Source organism: Brachyistius frenatus, unplaced genomic scaffold (assembly GCF_029030835.1).
Source record: "Brachyistius frenatus isolate BFR_SWC_R1_liver_20210118 unplaced genomic scaffold, ASM2903083v1 Contig_192, whole genome shotgun sequence".
NCBI lineage: Eukaryota > Metazoa > Chordata > Actinopteri > Embiotocidae > Brachyistius > Brachyistius frenatus.
Genome location: NW_027210791.1, coordinates 654680 through 673200, shown reverse-complemented (window position 1 = coordinate 673200; position 18521 = coordinate 654680). Strand labels below are relative to the sequence as shown.

At 44.6% G+C, this 18521-nt stretch overlaps 2 protein-coding genes across 2 annotated transcripts; one reads left to right on the top strand and one right to left on the bottom strand.

The window, feature by feature from the left end:
* ahsg1 (alpha-2-HS-glycoprotein 1) lies at positions 1 to 4512 on the top strand. The gene is made up of 7 exons (XM_069718466.1): positions 1 to 226; positions 1357 to 1467; positions 1615 to 1699; positions 2445 to 2611; positions 2702 to 2818; positions 3933 to 4010; positions 4188 to 4512. Exons 1-7 carry the CDS (start codon positions 35 to 37, stop codon positions 4392 to 4394), a joined length of 957 nt encoding a protein of 318 aa, XP_069574567.1. The 5' UTR covers positions 1 to 34; the 3' UTR covers positions 4395 to 4512.
* Positions 4513 to 4801: 289 nt separating this feature from the next.
* Positions 4802 to 18481, bottom strand: sass6 (SAS-6 centriolar assembly protein). Its single transcript, XM_069718465.1, has 16 exons — positions 18382 to 18481; positions 17087 to 17147; positions 16887 to 16966; positions 16707 to 16811; positions 14922 to 15090; positions 14525 to 14602; positions 13020 to 13139; positions 11485 to 11676; positions 10426 to 10620; positions 10151 to 10240; positions 9588 to 9767; positions 8713 to 8794; positions 8296 to 8405; positions 8129 to 8211; positions 6358 to 6449; positions 4802 to 5117 (listed from the first exon to the last, which is right to left on the bottom strand). Exons 1-16 carry the CDS (start codon positions 18441 to 18443, stop codon positions 5065 to 5067), a joined length of 1752 nt encoding a protein of 583 aa, XP_069574566.1. The 5' UTR covers positions 18444 to 18481; the 3' UTR covers positions 4802 to 5064.
* Positions 18482 to 18521: the final 40 nt, after the last annotated feature.

The following is an 18521-nucleotide window of genomic DNA, read 5'->3' as shown; positions in this document are numbered from 1 at the left end:
GGCGGTCCGCTCAGTCCTTCTCCGCCCCGTGACGATGTTCCCCGTCCTGGTGCTGCTCGCCTCTGCGGTGCTGCTCGGCGGTGCTGCTCCGGCCTTGGAGCCGGTAACATGCAGCGACACTGACGGCGCTGCGGCGGCCCGTGTGGCGGTGCATCACATCAACGAGAACCACAAGCACGGCTACAAGTTCCGACTCGGCGAAACCCGGGGAAGAACAGTGGAACAGGTGAGAGATGTGCGGACAAAAAATAAATCATGAATTCGTACGCACAAGATATCATTTATATAGAGAGACATCACAGTGCAGCAGTCTTTCTCCTCTCAGCATGAAGTCACTGCGTCTGCTTCACCTGACAGCTGTTTTAGTTAACAGAGTTGTTGGCCTCGCCACCACAGCCAGGATGACTTATCAATGACAGATATGGATATGATCAGTATAAACCGTCATGTGCAGCTGGATTGGAAAAACAACGATCGGTTAGATTTCCTCTGAACACACACACACACACACACACACACACACACACACACACACACACACACACACACACACACACACACACACACACACACACACACACACACACACACACACACACACACACACTGTCATCTCTGACGATCTGAAGACAGATAATAGTGGAAAAATACCAGGACGTCTTTGTCAATAATAGTTCACTCACTCAATGTCTTTTTACATAGTATATGTGTGTATTAGTATTTAGGTGACGCTAAATATGTAATGGATTAGTCAGACTGGCTGTGGTGGCTTCACAGCCCTGTTCCCTTCGGACTTAGAACTTTTATTATTTCCATTTTGAGATTCTTTATAGATTTTCTTTCACTACAGCACAGATGAAACATTTTCTTTAATGTACTTGAGTACATTTAGTCGCTCTCTCTGGTTTACAGCAGTTTGTTTCAGATCAGTGACACAATTACTGTTAAATAGCAATCAAAGTTTTTTATAATTTTTTTATTACCTTAAAATTACTGCCACTCCTTATTTCCTTCCTTCCTTTTCATCTTGCCTTTATCTTTCTCTCTTAAACTCATCTTAAAGCTAAAAATCACCATAAAGACACGAGTGAAATGTTACTCAACATTTTGACCTGTTCTTTTTTCCACGTACGGACTCTGTGCACATCATATTTCCAGGGAACTCTGCAGGAGAGCAGAAGGAGTGTCTAGTCAGCATTTCATGGCACGGTGCAACTTATTTACTTTACGTGTGACAGCGAACTCTTGAGTCTTGTGTAAGTGTACAGTTTGAGTCTGTCTCTGTTGAGCAACAGCCGGTCTCAGACTTCAGACCTCGTGATTGGGATTCCCACTCTTCCTGTCTTTTGTGTCCAGGTGGATGATGGCTGTAACGTTGACTTGCAGCTGGACCTTCTGGAGACAAAGTGCAGCGTTTTGGACCCAAAACACTTTGAGGACTGTGAAACCCGAAGCCAGACCGACCAGGTAAATGCTAAACGATTCCAGCTCCTCTTTAGCAATCCTACACCGCCTGAAAGAGGGCGTACTGCTGTAACACGTCACATGGTGCTTTTAAAGGCTCCGTAATGATGATGTGAGGGATCCAGTGACATGTAATCTCTGTCTCTGCAGGCTGTGTTGGCCAACTGCACTCTGATGATGACTGTAAAAGCTGGCGACGCCAAAGTCACCAAATATGAGTGTGACGTGCGAAAAGGTGGGCCTCTCTCTCTCTCTCTCTCTCTCTCTCTCTCTCTAACCCTGTTCATCCTGGGCGTCCTTTTACACCCAGTGTTCAGCTCCGGTAAACAGTTCTGGTACATACAGTAGTACTGTAAGGTGAATTTCAGTTAGATAAGATATTACATTTGGTAAATGAAGCTACCTGCATGTTTTAAATTCCTTGGTAGCTGTGAGCAGCCAATGACAAACCAACCAGGTATCACACCAAAGATTCCCTGCCGGTGTCATGTTCTGCCTCACCTGCGTGAAAACTGTTGCTTTAGTGTCAGGAAAAGTTCGTAGTTTGGGTTAAAACCAGCAGTGATGTCATCGTTGGTTTGTGAACGTTATGAAGCCTCCAGACTTTACAGACTGAACTGGCCTTACAAGCTCTTAAAAAGATGTAACTTCAGAATATTTAATCACTGTTGTAACAGAGTACAATACTGAAAGAACAAACCTCAACATAAACGCACAAACAAATCATGACGTGAAACTCGTGTAGATCAGCTGAACAAGGAATATGCATTAATATGGCAGGAATTCACACATTTAACAGCTCACGTAAATCAGGTTATTTCACCTGCAAAACCTGTCTGTGTGTGTGTGTGTCTGTGTGTGTGTGTGCGTGTGTGTGTCTGTGTGTGTGTCTGTGTGTGTGTCTGTGTGTGTGTGTGTGTGTGTGTGCGTGTGTGTGCGTGTGTCTGTGTGTGTGTGTGTGTGTGCGTGTGTGTGTGTAGAAATGACAAACGAGCAGATGGTGAGGGTTTGCCCTGACTGTTCCTCGTTCATCCCACTCAACAGCCCTGAAGGACTGAAGTCTATTCATCAAGCTGTGCAGCAGTTCAACCAGAAGGACAACGAGCGTTACTACGTCCTGCAGGAAGTGGGACGGATTAAATCTGGGGTACAAAGAATATACTGATGGGAATTCATTTCAAATGGTATGCAGCAGCACATTTCCACCCCGTCCTCTTTGACCTTGCTCTCCTCCCAGTACCTGATGATGGCGGGGACCAGCTACTACACCGAGTTCGTCCTCGTGGAGACTCATTGCCCGATGGGATCCAGAATCATGCCTTCGGCGTGTACACCTCTGTGCCCTGACAGAGCTGTGAGTACTGAGCAACACACACCTTCTTCAGACAGATGTGCACAGCATTTCAAACAGCTTATAAAGTCAAATGAAAGAGTTTCACATGAAACATTAAACAGACACGAGGAGACGTGAGCTCCAAGCCTGCAGCGACCGATCGACCTGTGCACAAAAACAATAAGCTTGTAGGGTGAATGTGTCATTATTCAGTGTTTTTATTCCCTGCTCTGTCTGACGCACGGATCTGTCCTCTGGACCAGGGCTGACTGATCGAGGAAGCTTCAAACAATACGCAGTGTTTCCTGCACATAGCTTTACTTCGGCGTGCTGCCCAGGTGTATTTGGTGATCCAGTTCAGCATTTTTTTTAATCTATTTATTTTTTAACCTGTCTGAGAGAACGACACTATAAAATAACAGGTCGCTCCCTCCACCTGTCTACTCCGCACTGCATCAGTGCAGCAGAGGTGGAGCTCCGCCCACAGTGAGACACACAGAGACCAGAGGACAGAAACACAGCTGAGGTGGAGCTCCGCCCACAGTGAGACAGAGACCAGAGGACAGAAACACAGCTGAGGTGGAGCTCCGCCCACAGTGAGACACAGAGACCAGAGGACAGAAACACAGCTGAGGTGGAGCGCCGCCCACAGTGAGACACACAGAGACCAGAGGACAGAAACACAGCTGAGGTGGAGCTCCGCCCACAGTGAGACACAGAGACCAGAGGACAGAAACACAGCTGAGGTGGAGCTCCGCCCACAGTGAGACACAGAGACCAGAGGACAGAAACACAGCTGAGGTGGAGCTCCGCCCACAGTGAGACACAGAGACCAGAGGACAGAAACACAGCTGAGGTGGAGCGCCGCCCAGTGAGACACACAGAGACCAGAGGACAGAAACACAGCTGAGGTGGAGCTCCGCCCACAGTGAGACACAGAGACCAGAGGACAGAAACACAGCTGAGGTGGAGCGCCGCCCACAGTGAGACACAGAGACCAGAGGACAGAAACACAGCTGAGGTGGAGCTCTTGCTCAACACCTCACATCTGAGAGTCAGAGATCCAGGAGGAGAGTTTCATGTTGAATAATGTGGTCGTCCTCGCTCTCATTGTGTCCCTCTTCTCTCTCCAAAGCGTCATTCTTTCTGCCACTCGTCTTACACCGATAAACATGGAGTCATGTCCCTCGAGTGTGAATTTGCCCCCCCGGCGGTGAGTCTCCGTTCATCCAACACGGCAGCTCCGCTCTTTTGCTGAGCTCAAACAGCGAATTATCAGTTTAACTTTTTTCAGGAAGTTGATATTTCTACTTCATGTTGACCTAAAGTCTGGACATCTGCAGATGAATTATGCAGGAATACTCTTCATCTGACTGTGTGTCCTCAACAGAACACGGAGGCCCTCAGCCCTGGTCAGCAGGAGCCTGTGTGTGACGACAGGCCTTCCAAAGCTGCCCCCGGAGGACCGCCCACCACTGACGGCCTCCCACCGGTCCCTATGTGCCTGGGCTTGCCCAATACTGACCCAGCTCTCCACCCCATTTGTCCCTGGCCTGCTCCTTTACTCCTCCCCTTACCAAGACCCCACCAGGCCTGAGATCTCTCCACGATGCCAAGTGGTGGAGCCTCGATTGTAACTGTTCACAAAACTTAGTCATGCAAGAGATTCTGATGTCTGCACAATATAAAACCCTAAAATAAACTGGCAAAGTGTTGATCTTTTCCTTTATTTGAGCTTCCATGTGCAGGAACCTGATACGGCTTCCTGAATATTCACAAAGCATCATATTGGATGCAGTCTGAAATGTAGCACGGATGTAATTACAGACTTTTCAAATGGAGAGGAATCAATCAATGAACCACTACATCTAAAAAAGCTTCTTTCAAGTGATCACATTATATAAATGAAAACAAATCTTGAAATAACTACTGACTTTGACCCACAAGCCCCAAAGTAAAAAAAAGAAGTAAAAAGCCTGAAATTACTGTGAACCCCAAAAACAATAAAAAAAAGTTGTTTATTAAAGTTTAAGTAAAATACAGCATGACACACAATATACACACTTAAGGGTTCAAAACAATGTACAAACATAATGTCTTCTCCATGATCAGTGGACTCCACCAATCACAGATGTGCTTGAACTGCACATTAAAGGCAAACAAATGAGTTCCCACCCATCAGAGACAGTTGTGTACAGAGACTGATGAGCTGAGGATGATGCAGGCGGTGAGGTGAGGAAGAAAACCACGCTGCAGCAGCTCATCTGTCATGCAGAGAAGTAAGCGGAAGCTACGGGAGTCTTTGAACGCTGAGGGAGCTCTGGAAGACACGGACATGAAAGAAAATGTATTGAAACTGCTTTTACCCTGAAACTCGCTCTCATCCAACGTGTCAATCAAAACCACATGTCCTCCGACCCGGACGAGCCGACGGGTCCGTGGTTACCCTTAGCGGTGTAGCCTATCTTGGCGCTCGTGGTGACGTTCAGGCACAGAAACTGTAGTTTGGGTTAAAGTGATCATTTGAATGGCCTTCCTTAAAGTGACTCAGCCAACCCCTTGTCGTCATGGCAACCGTAATGTCACCATTCATTAGATATCGATCAAAAATACTTCAGTTTATCTCAATATGAAGATTAAATCAGCGAGACACTCATGTCACTGGATGTGCTGCCTGGACATCATCATGATGCTCAATATCTGATTGACATTTGTTTAAAGCTTTTCTGGTAAGAGGACGAGCTCCACAGCAAATTGTGAAAGCTTTGTGGACGTGTCTGAACCTTACAAATAAAAGTTGAAATGAGAGACTGTTTGGACTGAAGGCCTCAGTCTGACCATATAAAGCCATCTGAATCCTCCAGTTCAGATTCTGTCCGTCACCATCTTGTTAGTTCGGAGTGGTTTGGAGCAGGAAGTGACCATATTTGGACGAGCTGGGGGAGGAGCCAGAGGTGGATCTGACCGATCTGATTGGAAACCTGACGATACTACGTCCCGCCCACCGATAGCTGTAACCTGACTGCACCACAGGCCTGTCAATCAAACAGACACGCCCCCAAAACCAGGTCTTCTTGAATCTTCTTTTCTAATGAATGAGGGATTATTTTCAGATGGACCTCCAGAAAACTAAGAAGAAGGAGTGACTTTAGCTAACAACACCGAGATAACTGATGGACACATTTTATTCACTTTGGATTTGATGAGAGAAGTTGAATGGGAGTCTATGGAGCCGGAGGCTTTTTGGAGCCGACCTCTAGTGGCACTCGCTGGTATTGCAGCTTAAGGTACTTCTGCATCGGAACCATTTGGCTGCCTTATTTTTCAGTATATAGTAATGTCTCCTTTCATCCAGACACTCTGCTCTTCGATCCTGTCTGAGGTCTTTGAGCAGCACACACTCTGCATGGAAACAGCTTTTGAATCCTCTTTATGTACTCGGCTGCTCCAGAATCATTACGGTCAGAAGCCTCGCAGCAGTAACGCTGTGAGACGTCACATTTCATCAGTGAAATTCAAGCCAGTAGTTCCTGTTGATGCAGAACACACAGCTGTCTTACCTCGGTGAAGCAGACTGGACGGCAGCCCGTAGATGGGGATGCTATCATCTCTCCTCTCAAAGTACTTTGAATCCAGACCTGCAGAGTCTCCGCTGAGGACGAGGAGAAAACACACCAGCATGAAGAAATCGAACACGCACGTTTCACCCCTCTGGCTTCACAAGAGAGTTTGAAAGCTCAACCAAACTCTCACAGAGAGAAGATCATGTTGACTGTTCTGCACATCGCTATATGCTGAGAACAGATAGGACGGTTTGGATTTAGTCTTCAGACTCCTTCACTTGTTGCTCTTTACCGTATTATGGATTTCACTTTAAATTGAGGTCATTAACATTTCACTCCTCAGACTTCACTAAAAGACTAAAAGCATGTAAACATGTTCTTTTTAGAAATGTGGTGACAAATCTGACGGTCTGCTGTCAGATGCATCTCGTTTGATTTAATAACCCCTATAATGTGTGGTTTACACACACACACACACACACACACACACACACACACACACACACACACACACACACACACACACACACACACACACACACACACACACACACACACACACACACACACACACACACACACACCACACCACACCACACCACACCACACCACACCACACCACACCACACCACACCACACCTGTGTGTGTTTACCACATCCCACAAATACAACTGCATGTCAGGACAAAAAACAGCACATGTAATTGTGGCCTACATCAGACAAGGCTGTAAAACCATTTCTTTTTTAAAAGTATTTTTTGACATCTTGCTTTTGCTCAGAGTAGATATACTGTAGATTGGAAATGTGGGAAATGACATGCAGCAAAGGTCCACCAGTCTGGGACTGAACGGGACACTGAGGGAATCACCGGGCCATCAGCTGGTCCTCTGAATCAGACTCGTATTCACAAACATTCTCAGAATCCTCTGAGAGCTCCTGACTTACCCTCAAACTGTTATCAAGGAGTCTCGTTTTAGGAAACTTCTCAGAGAAACTGACCAAGGAAACAACAGAAACCCTGATCTCAATGAGGAAGTGAGGTCGACCTCGTTGCTCGATGACACGTCCTTTTAAAAGATGTGATTGGTTGATCCAAATATTAATGCCCTCTTGGTGATAAAGGGACAGAATGGAAAGTGACATCTAGAGGAAATGAAATGAATTGTGTCGATAGAGGCTGTGAAAGTGTTTGTGTTTGTTTGATCACTGCTGATGAAGGTCAAACAGACTCCAGTTATCAAACATCTTCCATCACCTTCATGTCTGTGTTCTTGTGTTGAGTAGAAGTGAGCGTCTCTGATGAGATCCTCCACAAACGTCATCCTGCACAAAGAATCTGGAATATTTGATCAATGTGCCATCAGCAGTTGAAGAATATTTCTCTGACCTCGCAGTACTTCCACAATTTTCTCCACTTTTTAAGAAACTCTTCATCCTCTTAAAACTCCTTCTTGTTGCTCCTGAGTTTTTCACTTTAGGAGCTCTCTTAAGGGTTAAAATGTCTTTTATCTTTACAAAGATCTACTCTGAACTTTAAGGAGAAATTTTAGAAAACGTCACAACTCTAAGTCTTTTCTTAGAGTTTCATCACTCTTAGGAACTGAGAGGCTGAAGCTGCTGCACAAAGGAGCTTCAACAAAGCCCTGACTGAAGGAGATTTCCCAGACACGGTGGATCATGGAGTCCTGACTCTCCGGTCAGCAGCCTGAACTGTCCGGTGCAGAAAGTGAAGCGGTGTGAAGAGTGTCCGAGTCCACTGTAAACTCACATGTGTCTGCTGGCGGGCTGCCCTGCTCGCTGGCCAGCTGGATTGACATCAGCCGGTCTGCTGGTCTGAGGATAAAACTGGGCCTGAAACACGCAGACGTGTAAAATGAAGTTGTGAACAGGTCAAGGACACGGAGCAGGGAACGGCGGTGAGCGGGTCTCTCCTACCCTCAGTCCTGTCGTCGATGGTAAAACTGAAGGATTCTCCGCAGATTCAGGAGTCTGGACCTTTCTGTTCAGCTGCTTCTCATTCAGCTGCTTGTTGAGCCAGTTTATAACTGCAGTCAAAGAAAGACACGATACAAGATGAGAGCAGTGTCCAACCTGCAGCTCACTGACGGGAACACGTCTGTCCGTGGTCCAGCTCTCTAGAAACCGCCTTGTCCTTCCATGAAGGGACAGATGGCACGTCACCACGTTCTCCCACTGTTCACACAGGAAGTCAAACTGTTGCAGGAAGTGGGCGCTGCCATCTTTGAACCCTAACCCTGTTCATCTCACTCAAAGCTCTTCTATTTAAACAGATTGTGATCAGAATAAAAATGCAGGCAGTTTGTATGAAATGATGAAGAGCAGCTTGCTCACCATTCTCGTTTGTTTTCAACACCTCTCTGCTCTCGTTGAGCTTCTGCACCGTCGCCTCCAGCTGCTCCTTCAGTCTGCAAACCTGGAAGATGAAAGAATACCGGCGTCAACTTTAACACACGTCAAATCATTCGTTTGCATTATTTATCCTCCTGATCTCTGTATCCAACGGACACGAGCAGCGCAGCTTCCCGTCAACGTGTTTGGTGGCTCATTAAACAAGCTGACCTGCAGCACACGATGTCACAACCAGAATCTGATTCACAGCCACAGAAGCTTTCACACACAATCACCTCGTCCTGGTGTTGTGGTGCGTTACTTCCACAAATAAGACAGAAAGCTAATGAATGCACAAGAGAAAAATACAACGATCACCAAGTGTGGGTGGAACAGAAATACCTTGTGTTCCTGTTGGAAAGGATGATGAGAAGAAAATAAACTTGATTGTGATAAACGTCTCGTTGGAATCAGTGACGGCTTTTTGATTGGCTGTATGGAAACTCTCCATCTTTGGACAGCAGTCATTTGAATTAAAGCAGAGAGGAGGCGCCATCACGAAACCAAAACACGTCAACTCATTTCTCCCTCTGGGAGTCATCTGACTTTCTTTTAAATTTTCAATTCAACAGGATATTTTAAATTTGGCTGCAGAGTTCCTTCATAGTCTTCAGGTTTCATTGAGCTGCACAGATTCAAGTAAAGTCGCCCTAAAACAGAAGCGAACCTCTTCCATGTTTCACAGCGGGTCTGGTGTTCTTTTCTTGGAGAACTTCATCTTTGTTAAAGGTTGCAACAAATTCATTCATGACTGTATAAGAAGTATAACGTCTTCTCTGTAAACTGTTTCCCCATGTTACAACCACCTGCAGACCTACCTGCTCCTCCTTGGTACCGAGCTGCTGCTGAGTGCTCTCAAGGTCCTTCTCAACACTCTGAAGTTTTTCTGATGTGTCTTGGAGAATCTTCTCCTGTGACACAGTCACTGTGTTTTTGACCTTTATTTTTCCAACGAGGCCTCGAACCTCCCCCTGCAGCTTCTTGATGATGCCGTTAGCCTAAATAAAGAAGAGGGTAAGAAAGTGGACAACATTCAAATACAAGGTGCAGGTTAACAGTTGAATAGTACCACAGCCTCCAAAATGATCATAGAGTTCTTCACATATAGTGGAACTGCGATATGAAGATACCATCTATTATGGGGCTGTTGTATTAGACTACATTAGTTTTAGTTATGTGTATAAGCACCAACCAGCAGTGACGTCACCTGTTGGTTTGTGAAAGTTATGAAACACAACAACTCAGGCTTTTCGGACTCGACCTCTAGTGGCACTCGATGGTATTGCAGCTTAAGACACTTCTGCATCGGCCTCAGTCAATACACCTACTGAGCTGGTGATGCAGTGCAGTCGATGGGCGAGCTGCCTTCAGCTCTACAAACCTTTATCAGCTCCTCAGACAGGGATTTCACCGTTGCTTCAAGTTTCTTAACCTGAACTTCTTTGCTTTCTGCATTTTCTTCCACTGATTCCTGGGGAAAAAAGCAGAACGGTGAAAACAGAATTGAAGAACAGACAAAAGCAAACACCTGATGGTATTCGACAGGTTCCATCTCAAAACAAAAACCATCCTTTCCAAAGATGGATGTCATATTGTGTCGATTATGAGATCAGGATCTGCTCCAGGTGATTAAATAATGTAAAAGGCAGCTCGTACCTTCTGCTGCTGAGTAGCCTCCAACACCTCTTTCGTACGACGCATCAGCTGATCTTTATCTTTGACTTCCTGCTCCAGAACAGCGACTCTCATCTGCAGCTGGCTCAGGGAGCGCTCCTTCTCATGCACCTCCGTGTCCAGAGAGCTGTTCTCTCGCCTCAGAGACAGGACCTGCTGCTTCAGACGCTGGCACTCCTGCACACACACACACACACACACACACACACACACACACACACACACACACACACACACACACACACACACACACACACACACACACACACACACACACACACACACACACACACACACACACACACACACACACACACACCGAACACTCTCTTTTCATATGCAGTAAAGATGTTTTTGCATTAAACTCCACAAGTGTTTTTCTCCTTTGGTTTCATTTTGTCTGAATTTGAGACAAACATTTCCACCCACCAGATAAAAGTTACAACATATGTGAAGAAGTTCCAGTTTACCAGGCCGTGCCCGATGCAGCAGACTCTCTGCTCTGGTGGTTTAAATGTGTGTGGGAACTGACATTCAGTGCCACCATTTTAAAGGTTTTATAGTAAACTGTCATTTCTAATAACAGCGCATCAAATAAAGTGAACACATGAATGGATCAGTAGAGGAGCATTAGCTGACTCGTCACCTACTCAGCTGTTTTCTTCCATCGTGTCGTAGTGGAGCAGCAGGCGGCTGTGAAAAGCTGTTAACCTCATGTAAATCTACTGGATCAGCACCACAGACAGAAGACTCCAGACTAGTGGAGGATTTAGCAGCTAAAGAGACGAATATTTTCCTTTATGAGCTGAAAAGACATTCAGTATTCATGTTCTCTTCACCAGGAAGCAGCTGTAAGTCAATGGGGCTCCTTAACTGTTAACTGGGTTCATTAGCAACTGTTTGCTAACAAATATTCAGCATCAACATAAAATGGGATGATTCTGTCTGTCAGCCTCGAGTTCATAATTTGTACCCGCTGCCACCAAGAAACAAAAAGTGTAAGAATATGAAGTAGAAAGTGATTTGTCGTTCTTCACAGACCTCCTCTGCACCCACGAGCTTGATCTTCAGGTCTCGGTTGGCCGCCTCGTTCTTGTACTTCTTCTCCGTCAGCTCCCTGCAGGAGGCCTCCAGCTCCGTCAGTCGGCCGTGCAGCTGCTGGCTGCCCTTCTGGTGAGTCTTCTCCAGCTCCTGACGGAGCTGCTCGCTCTGCTGCTGGAACCTGCTCTGGACCTGAAGGACATCACAGACACGTTCCAATCAATCACCCACCGTTTTGTTATCGACCACTAATGTTCCAAACTAATAACCGCTTCCCCACTGAATCACTAAAGTTAGTCATGAATCATAAAGAATTAGTTCAAAGTCGTCTTTAGAGTTGTGATAACAGAACAAACTGTAGTCAGTTCAGCTCCACTGGCCAATATTACAGACACATTTACTGCCCACTTACATTTTCTAAGGGAGACATGATGTCATGAAAAACAACAGCATCATTCAGGGACCCTCCCGGGGACTGTTAAATGCTCTACACTGAAAATAAAACTCTAAAGTACAACTGCACTGCAAAAGTGAGCACACCTTTCATGAGTGAGATTCTGTTATTCTATTATTTCATGTTTCCTTTATTATGGATGACAGTCAGCATCCTCAGCGTGGATGATACCAGTCAGTGGAGAAATGTCCTGCCGTTTGCTGCACTTTAAATCTACGTTTATATCTGACCATGGGTTCATTTCCATCCAAACGAGCTGACTAATTAATTGCTGATTAAGCCGATTACTGTCAGATGAATCTGTGTATTTCAGTTTACATAATTTTTGGTGTCAATCAATCAGACTTTATTCATGTAGCACTTTTGGAACATTTTGGGTGCAGTTCAAAGTGCTTGACAGATGATTGACAGGCCAATAATGAGATACACAGTTGCAGAACAATAAAATAAAATAAATCTAAGAACAATGAAAGATAATTTAAAAGACAATTTTGAATAAAATAGCAATAGTGAAATAGAGCGAAATAAGAACTAGAAACAAAAAAAACAATAAAAATGAGGACAATGAAATGCCTTAAAAAGATAAAAGCTGTAAATGTGAAAAGTAAATAACACAATCAAGTTAGAGCTCAATAGGAGCTAAGATAAATGATCAGATAGATAAGAGCAATAAAACTATGCAAAAGTAACGAAGGACAATGGAAGCTATGAAAGTGTTTATAGAAGAAAGAAAGAAAGAAAGAAAAAAAAGAAAGAAAGAAAGAAAGAAAGAAAGAAAGAAAGAAAGAAAGAAAGAAAGAAAGAAAGAAAGAAAGAAAGAAAGAAAGAAAAGGAAAATACATTTTAAAAGGAAATTTACTAAAAATGAAAATATGTCTTTAAACCATTTTAAATAAAATGAAGCCTGAAGAAGGAGGTTTTCCATTTCCGTTTAAAAATGTCAACACTGCCGGCAGCTGTCAGCATGAGAGCACGTCTGGTGAGACATTCATGTGCTCATGTGTTTTACATCAGCTGTTACACCACTTTAATTTTCTACATAGTTCAAATTAATAATGACAATAGAAATGATGAGTCTGACCTCGACAGCCTTCTCTCTCTCTAACTGGAGCTCCTGAGAATGGCGGCTGGACAGAGAGCTGCTCTGATTGGTCCACTCTGAACGCAGCTTGTCCAACTCTTTAGTCTTCTCAGACAGAGTCTATAATACAAAAACACACATTAGACAGGTTTATATCAGTATGTGTGGCACAAACCTAAAACATGTCACCATCATCGTCTCTGTTCTGTAATGATTTGTTTTAGGTGATGATCTGCTTAAACAACTCTGTCAGCACCTTTCTGCTAAGTGATTGGATGTAGTACACAAGCTTCACTGTACAATACATCAGTGTGTGTTTTAATCTTCTCGAAAATGTTTAACTTATTTTGGTTGTGACATCTTAAAGAGATGCAGAATACATTTCACTGCACATGTTTAGAATAAATCTGAAATCAACCAATGGATGGAAAATAAAAGTCTCAGCTTCGCATTGAGTCTGTTTCCATGAATCTGTTGAAGAACAGCGTGCCCTCGAACACATCACTGGTTCGGTTTAGGAATGACTGAGCTCGTTGAGGTCAGAATATCAGAGCCAATCAGAGGCCTCGTAAGGTTGAGAGTTAAAGGAAATAATTTGGACAAACCACAGTTGTGTGTGAAAACCACCCCGAAACACCTTCTGTGTGCTTTGTAATATAAATTGAATGGACCTGACTGCATAGATTTATATTTATCTTAACACATTCGAGCCAAATAAACAACATGAAGCTGGATCAAGGTGTTCCAGATGTTGTACTTGTGTACTGACACTCATCAGTGTGTTCTCACTGTCAACACAGAAACATCAGAACACTACAAGTACCAGGATGAAGCACTCAGAACGCTCCAAAACAGAAGTGTGAAACTCTGGACACTTTCCACCCTAAACGGTTGCCTCTGTAGAGGAAGGGGGCGGGGCCACAGATGTAAAGGAATTTCAAAATAAGGCGTGAGGAAGTTGCAGCGTTTCCTGAACACAACGTGTTTCTTTTCCACTGCTGCTGCTGGACAGAAGAATCGGTGTTTAATGAGTGTTAAAAAGAGGACACAAAAACACGCTGATTTCTGGGTAAAATAATTAAAGCTGCAGATATCTTGGAGGGTGATGTGTTCACTTGATGAGGTCATTTCCTGTCAGTGCAGAACAGCAGTGTGATTTGAAACAACACTACTGTGTCTAAACTCCTGTACTACACAGTGAGTATCTGTTGGTGTACTGAAGGAAGGATGTCATCTGTGGTTCGTCTAACTGGTGCTGCTCTACCTTGGCTGTCCAAGATGGCAGCCAATTATATTAAGGGATACAGTGGTGACAGACTCCGCCCACTGTTGTTGTTCTAACCACCCGTGTATCTGCCTCTGGTTGGCTCTGAAGTTCATGACCCAAAGAGCACCATCTGTGACACGTGGTGGGACGACATGATTGGACTGAATGAAGGTTCTGGTCGTCGCACCTGTGAGAATAAAACAGGACTCGAAACACAGACTGTGTAGACGAAGCTCACCTGTTGAGCGTAGCTCAGCTGCCTGGACAGATCCTCCTCGGTCTTCTTCAGCTTCACGTCAAGGGCCTGCTTCTCCGCCTGAAACAGTGACACGACACGTCTTCAGGGACACAACAGGACAAACAGACAGGATCTGTGAAGGGATGTAGAAAACACAGTGACTTCCACTGACACCATTACTCTCATCAGATAAAACACTGGAGAACTAAACCACTGTTGCAGCTGTACGCATGTGAGGAGTCAAACAGTTCAACAAAGTAAAAGCTCGGAGATGTTTGGATTATTCAACACACAGCAGATAACATGGTTCTTTTGTAAGAGAACTTTTAGTTGAATGTTAATTTCAAAGCTCTGTTGGACAGGTGGTAGATAGTGTGACGCTGCTGAGCGAGCCGACCTTCAGAGAGGACAGACACACTGCCAGATAGTCTTTGACCTCCTTGTCCGAGCCCTGAGTGAGCCGTAAACACAAGTGGTTCAGGTGCTTGAATGCGTTCGTCTCCACAACGCTGAAGCTGGCGGGGCCTTCGAGCGCTGCAGACTGACACGACAGGTGCAGCAGAAACCTGTGGAAGAGAAGAAAAAGCATGATGTAGTGTGGTGATGATTCACTACCGGATGTTAGAATGAACTTAGTCTCCAATATTTGATCAAATAGATGATAAAACCCAAAACAGGAAAGTTGTGTGTCCGCTCCCCCCTCCACACACACACACCCCAATATGCAACCAATCACAAGAGCTGTCTCCAGATCAGCTGATCTCATTACTTGCAATATTTAAATGTCACAACACAGTACTGTGCAAAGATTTTATGCACTTCAGATGTTTCATATCTTATTTTACATAAGTAAAATACGTCCTGTATTTCTGTGTCAGTGGGAAATATAATTTTTAATCTGTAGACATTCCTTTTTGGACATTGTGAAATGTAAGTGTAATATTTGTATGCAGACAGTTCTACATTAGCAGTAGAAAACATGACGCTGACCTTCTGACAGCAGGAACAACAGCTCCTTTGTTTACTGAACAACATGCAAAAGTTAAGAGGAGCAGGTGAACCTGCTGCTCAGAAACCGAGTCCTCCAACAGGACTGCTTCCAGCTGCAGACCCCAAACACACTGGTGGAGGAATTGTTAACAAACTGAAGCAACACAACATGAAAAATAGTCGATACACAAAACAAATAGATGTTTTCCAAGAATATTTTTGTACTCTGAAAGTGCAGCTGTAGGATGATAAAGTTATTTCTGGTGCAAACAGTTTGAATGAAGTCTCTCACTTTGTGAGCATTAACGGCTGATTCTCTCAGAGACGCTAGTTGATCATCATACTGTATATTTCCATTTCTAACAATCAAATTCCTTGAAACTTGCAGCTACTGTTAACGCAACAAGCGGTGTCCCATTTCCTTATTTTAAAATGTTGTTTTTTTTTTAAGCCCCGCCCCGCTCCTAAACGAGGGGCGGGGCCCGAAAATTCATCAAGCCATGAATTGGCCTTAAAAGAACACATGCCTGATAAAAACTTGTAGGCACATTGTCCAGGGCAAGTTAAACCCTCGACACCAGACAGGTGCTAATGAACAGCAACATATCCTAAAGGCTCATCCATAACAGGTCCGACATCTTCCACCATCACAGGAGAGAAGCAAAACCAACAGGCCAGGAAACTCTCCCACAAACAGAAACACAGGACCTGAGGGGCAGAACAACGGCAACAGGAAGTTTTAGATAACGATGTTTTCACCCTGGTCCTGAGAAACGTGATCTCGTTCCACTGTATGTGTATTAAAATAATATTGATCGTAATGACCAATAAATCTACCATGAACCTTGTGAACACATGTCTTTGACAGAGGTGGGTTTGTTTGCATCAGAGTCAGTCTGCCACTACAAGAGGAGGCAGAAGATAAAGCCTGATGGGATTGAAGCTTTTCCTCTTTGAAGCACTTTCTATGAAGTTTTGGTTAATAAAAAACAAAACAATCTGTGGCATTATTTATGTCAAGTATTTATGAAACGCCTCCACTTTCACAAACACCTGAAATGTTTACACAGAACTGTACGTGTAACTTCATGTATGATGCGGACTGACACAGTATGGATCAGCGGGGAGCGGTGTGATGTCATGGGGAGCGGTGTGATGTCATGGGGAGCGGTGTGATGTCATAGGGTGGTACCTGGGACTGTCGGACTCTTGCTCAGAATAGCACATGTTCAGCAGGTCGATGAACTTCTGAGGAAACGATGTGAAGTCGATGAGCAGCCCCTGCTGGACTTTTAAACTGCCGACAAACCACAGAGACTTGATCACACACCTCATCAAACACTCAGCGCTGTAACGCATCACCAAAACCAACCTCTGGAAGTCTTCCTCCGATATGGACAGGCTGAAGAGGAAATATGGATCTACATCATCTGTGAGTCTTAATAGAAGATCCTGATAATAAAGAAAAACAAAACCACGCTCAGTCACCTGAGAAAAAGACTGTTTAAAAACAGGTATTGACCAAGAGGTTAAAGGTCAGAGGATCCAGAGGGAGCACTGAAAACGACTCACCCTTTTGTGTACTGGACTCGTTGTGAACTGAAGCGTGATGGTGACACGGACATTTGCTTTCCTGCAAAATAAAACCATGAAACCAGGATTTCACTTCAAACACAAGCACACACGGTTCATCTTCACATGTCCACACCAACAGTGTTCAACCAGTGTGCAGCATCAAAGTCACGATGTCTTCCGTGTTGTTTACATGTGGACGGACTTTCTGCAGGCAGTCTTCTAACCTCTGCTTCTGGGAGAGAAGGACAACGACCTGGGCAGCAGTGACCGATAACAATCAGTGATGATAACAATCAGTGACCGATAACAATCAGTGATGATAACAATCAGTGACCGATAACAACCAGTGATCGATAACAACCAGAGATCGATAACAACCAGTGATCGATAACAACCAGTGATCGATAACAACCAGTGATCGATAACAATCAGTGACCGATAACAATCAGTGATCGATAACAACCAGTGACCGATAACAACGAGTGACCGATAATAATCCGTGATCGATAACAATCAGTGATCGATAACAATCAGTGATCGATAACAACCAGTGATCGATAACAACCAGTGACCTGATCGATAACAACCAGTGACCTGATCGATAACAATCAGTGATCGATAACAACCAGTGATCGATAACAATCAGTGATCGATAACAACCAGTGACCTGATCGATAACAACCAGTGATCGATAACAACCAGTGATCGATAACAATCAGTGACCGATAACAACCAGTGACCGATAACAACGAGTGACCGATAACAATCCGTGATCGATAACAATTAGTGATCGATAACAATCAGTGACCGATAACAATCAGTGATCGATAACAACCAGTGATCGATAACAATCAGTGATCGATAACAACCAGTGATCGATAACAACCAGTGACCTGATCGATAACAACCAGTGATCGATAACAACCAGTGACCTGATCGATAACAATCAGTGATCGATAACAACCAGTGATCGATAACAATCAGTGATCGATAACAACCAGTGACCTGATCGATAACAACCAGTGATCGATAACAATCAGTGATCGATAACAACCAGTGACCTGATCGATAACAACCAGTGACCTGATCGATAACAACCAGTGACCTGATCGATAACAATCAGTGATCGATAACAACCAGTGATCAGCTCCCTGACAGCCGAGCAGCTCGTCTTCATGTCGCGTGTCGTGTGGATGTCTTCTCGCGACATGAGCTAAAAGCTAACACGGCCAACTGCTGCAGCCCACCGGACATCTCCGGAACCACCTGCCCGCCCGGAGCCGCGGTCCTACCTGTCCTCGCAGTCCCGGCACCTCACATGAACCTGGAGCACTTTGCTGAACATTTCCTCCATGGTGGACGGATCCGACACCGGAGAACACCGGGTACCGTGAACGGTACCACCGGGACTCCTTTAGCTGTACTCCCTCGG

Bases quoted from the DNA above. Each gene is read 5' to 3' on its own strand.
- ahsg1 (XM_069718466.1), top strand. From the start codon at position 35: ATGTTCCCCGTCCTGGTGCTGCTCGCCTCTGCGGTGCTGCTCGGCGGT. The intron at 227-1,356 runs GTGAGAGATGTG...TTTTGTGTCCAG, and splicing joins GGGGAAGAACAGTGGAACAG to GTGGATGATGGCTGTAACGT. The intron at 1,700-2,444 runs GTGGGCCTCTCT...GTGTGTGTGTAG, and splicing joins TGAGTGTGACGTGCGAAAAG to AAATGACAAACGAGCAGATG.
- sass6 (XM_069718465.1), bottom strand. From the start codon at position 18,443: ATGGAGGAAATGTTCAGCAAAGTGCTCCAGGTTCATGTGAGGTGCCGG. The intron at 10,621-11,484 runs GTCTGTGAAGAA...GTGTGTGTGCAG, and splicing joins AGCTCGTGGGTGCAGAGGAG to GAGTGCCAGCGTCTGAAGCA. The intron at 8,212-8,295 runs GTAGGAGAGACC...TGCGTGTTTCAG, and splicing joins CATCGACGACAGGACTGAGG to GCCCAGTTTTATCCTCAGAC.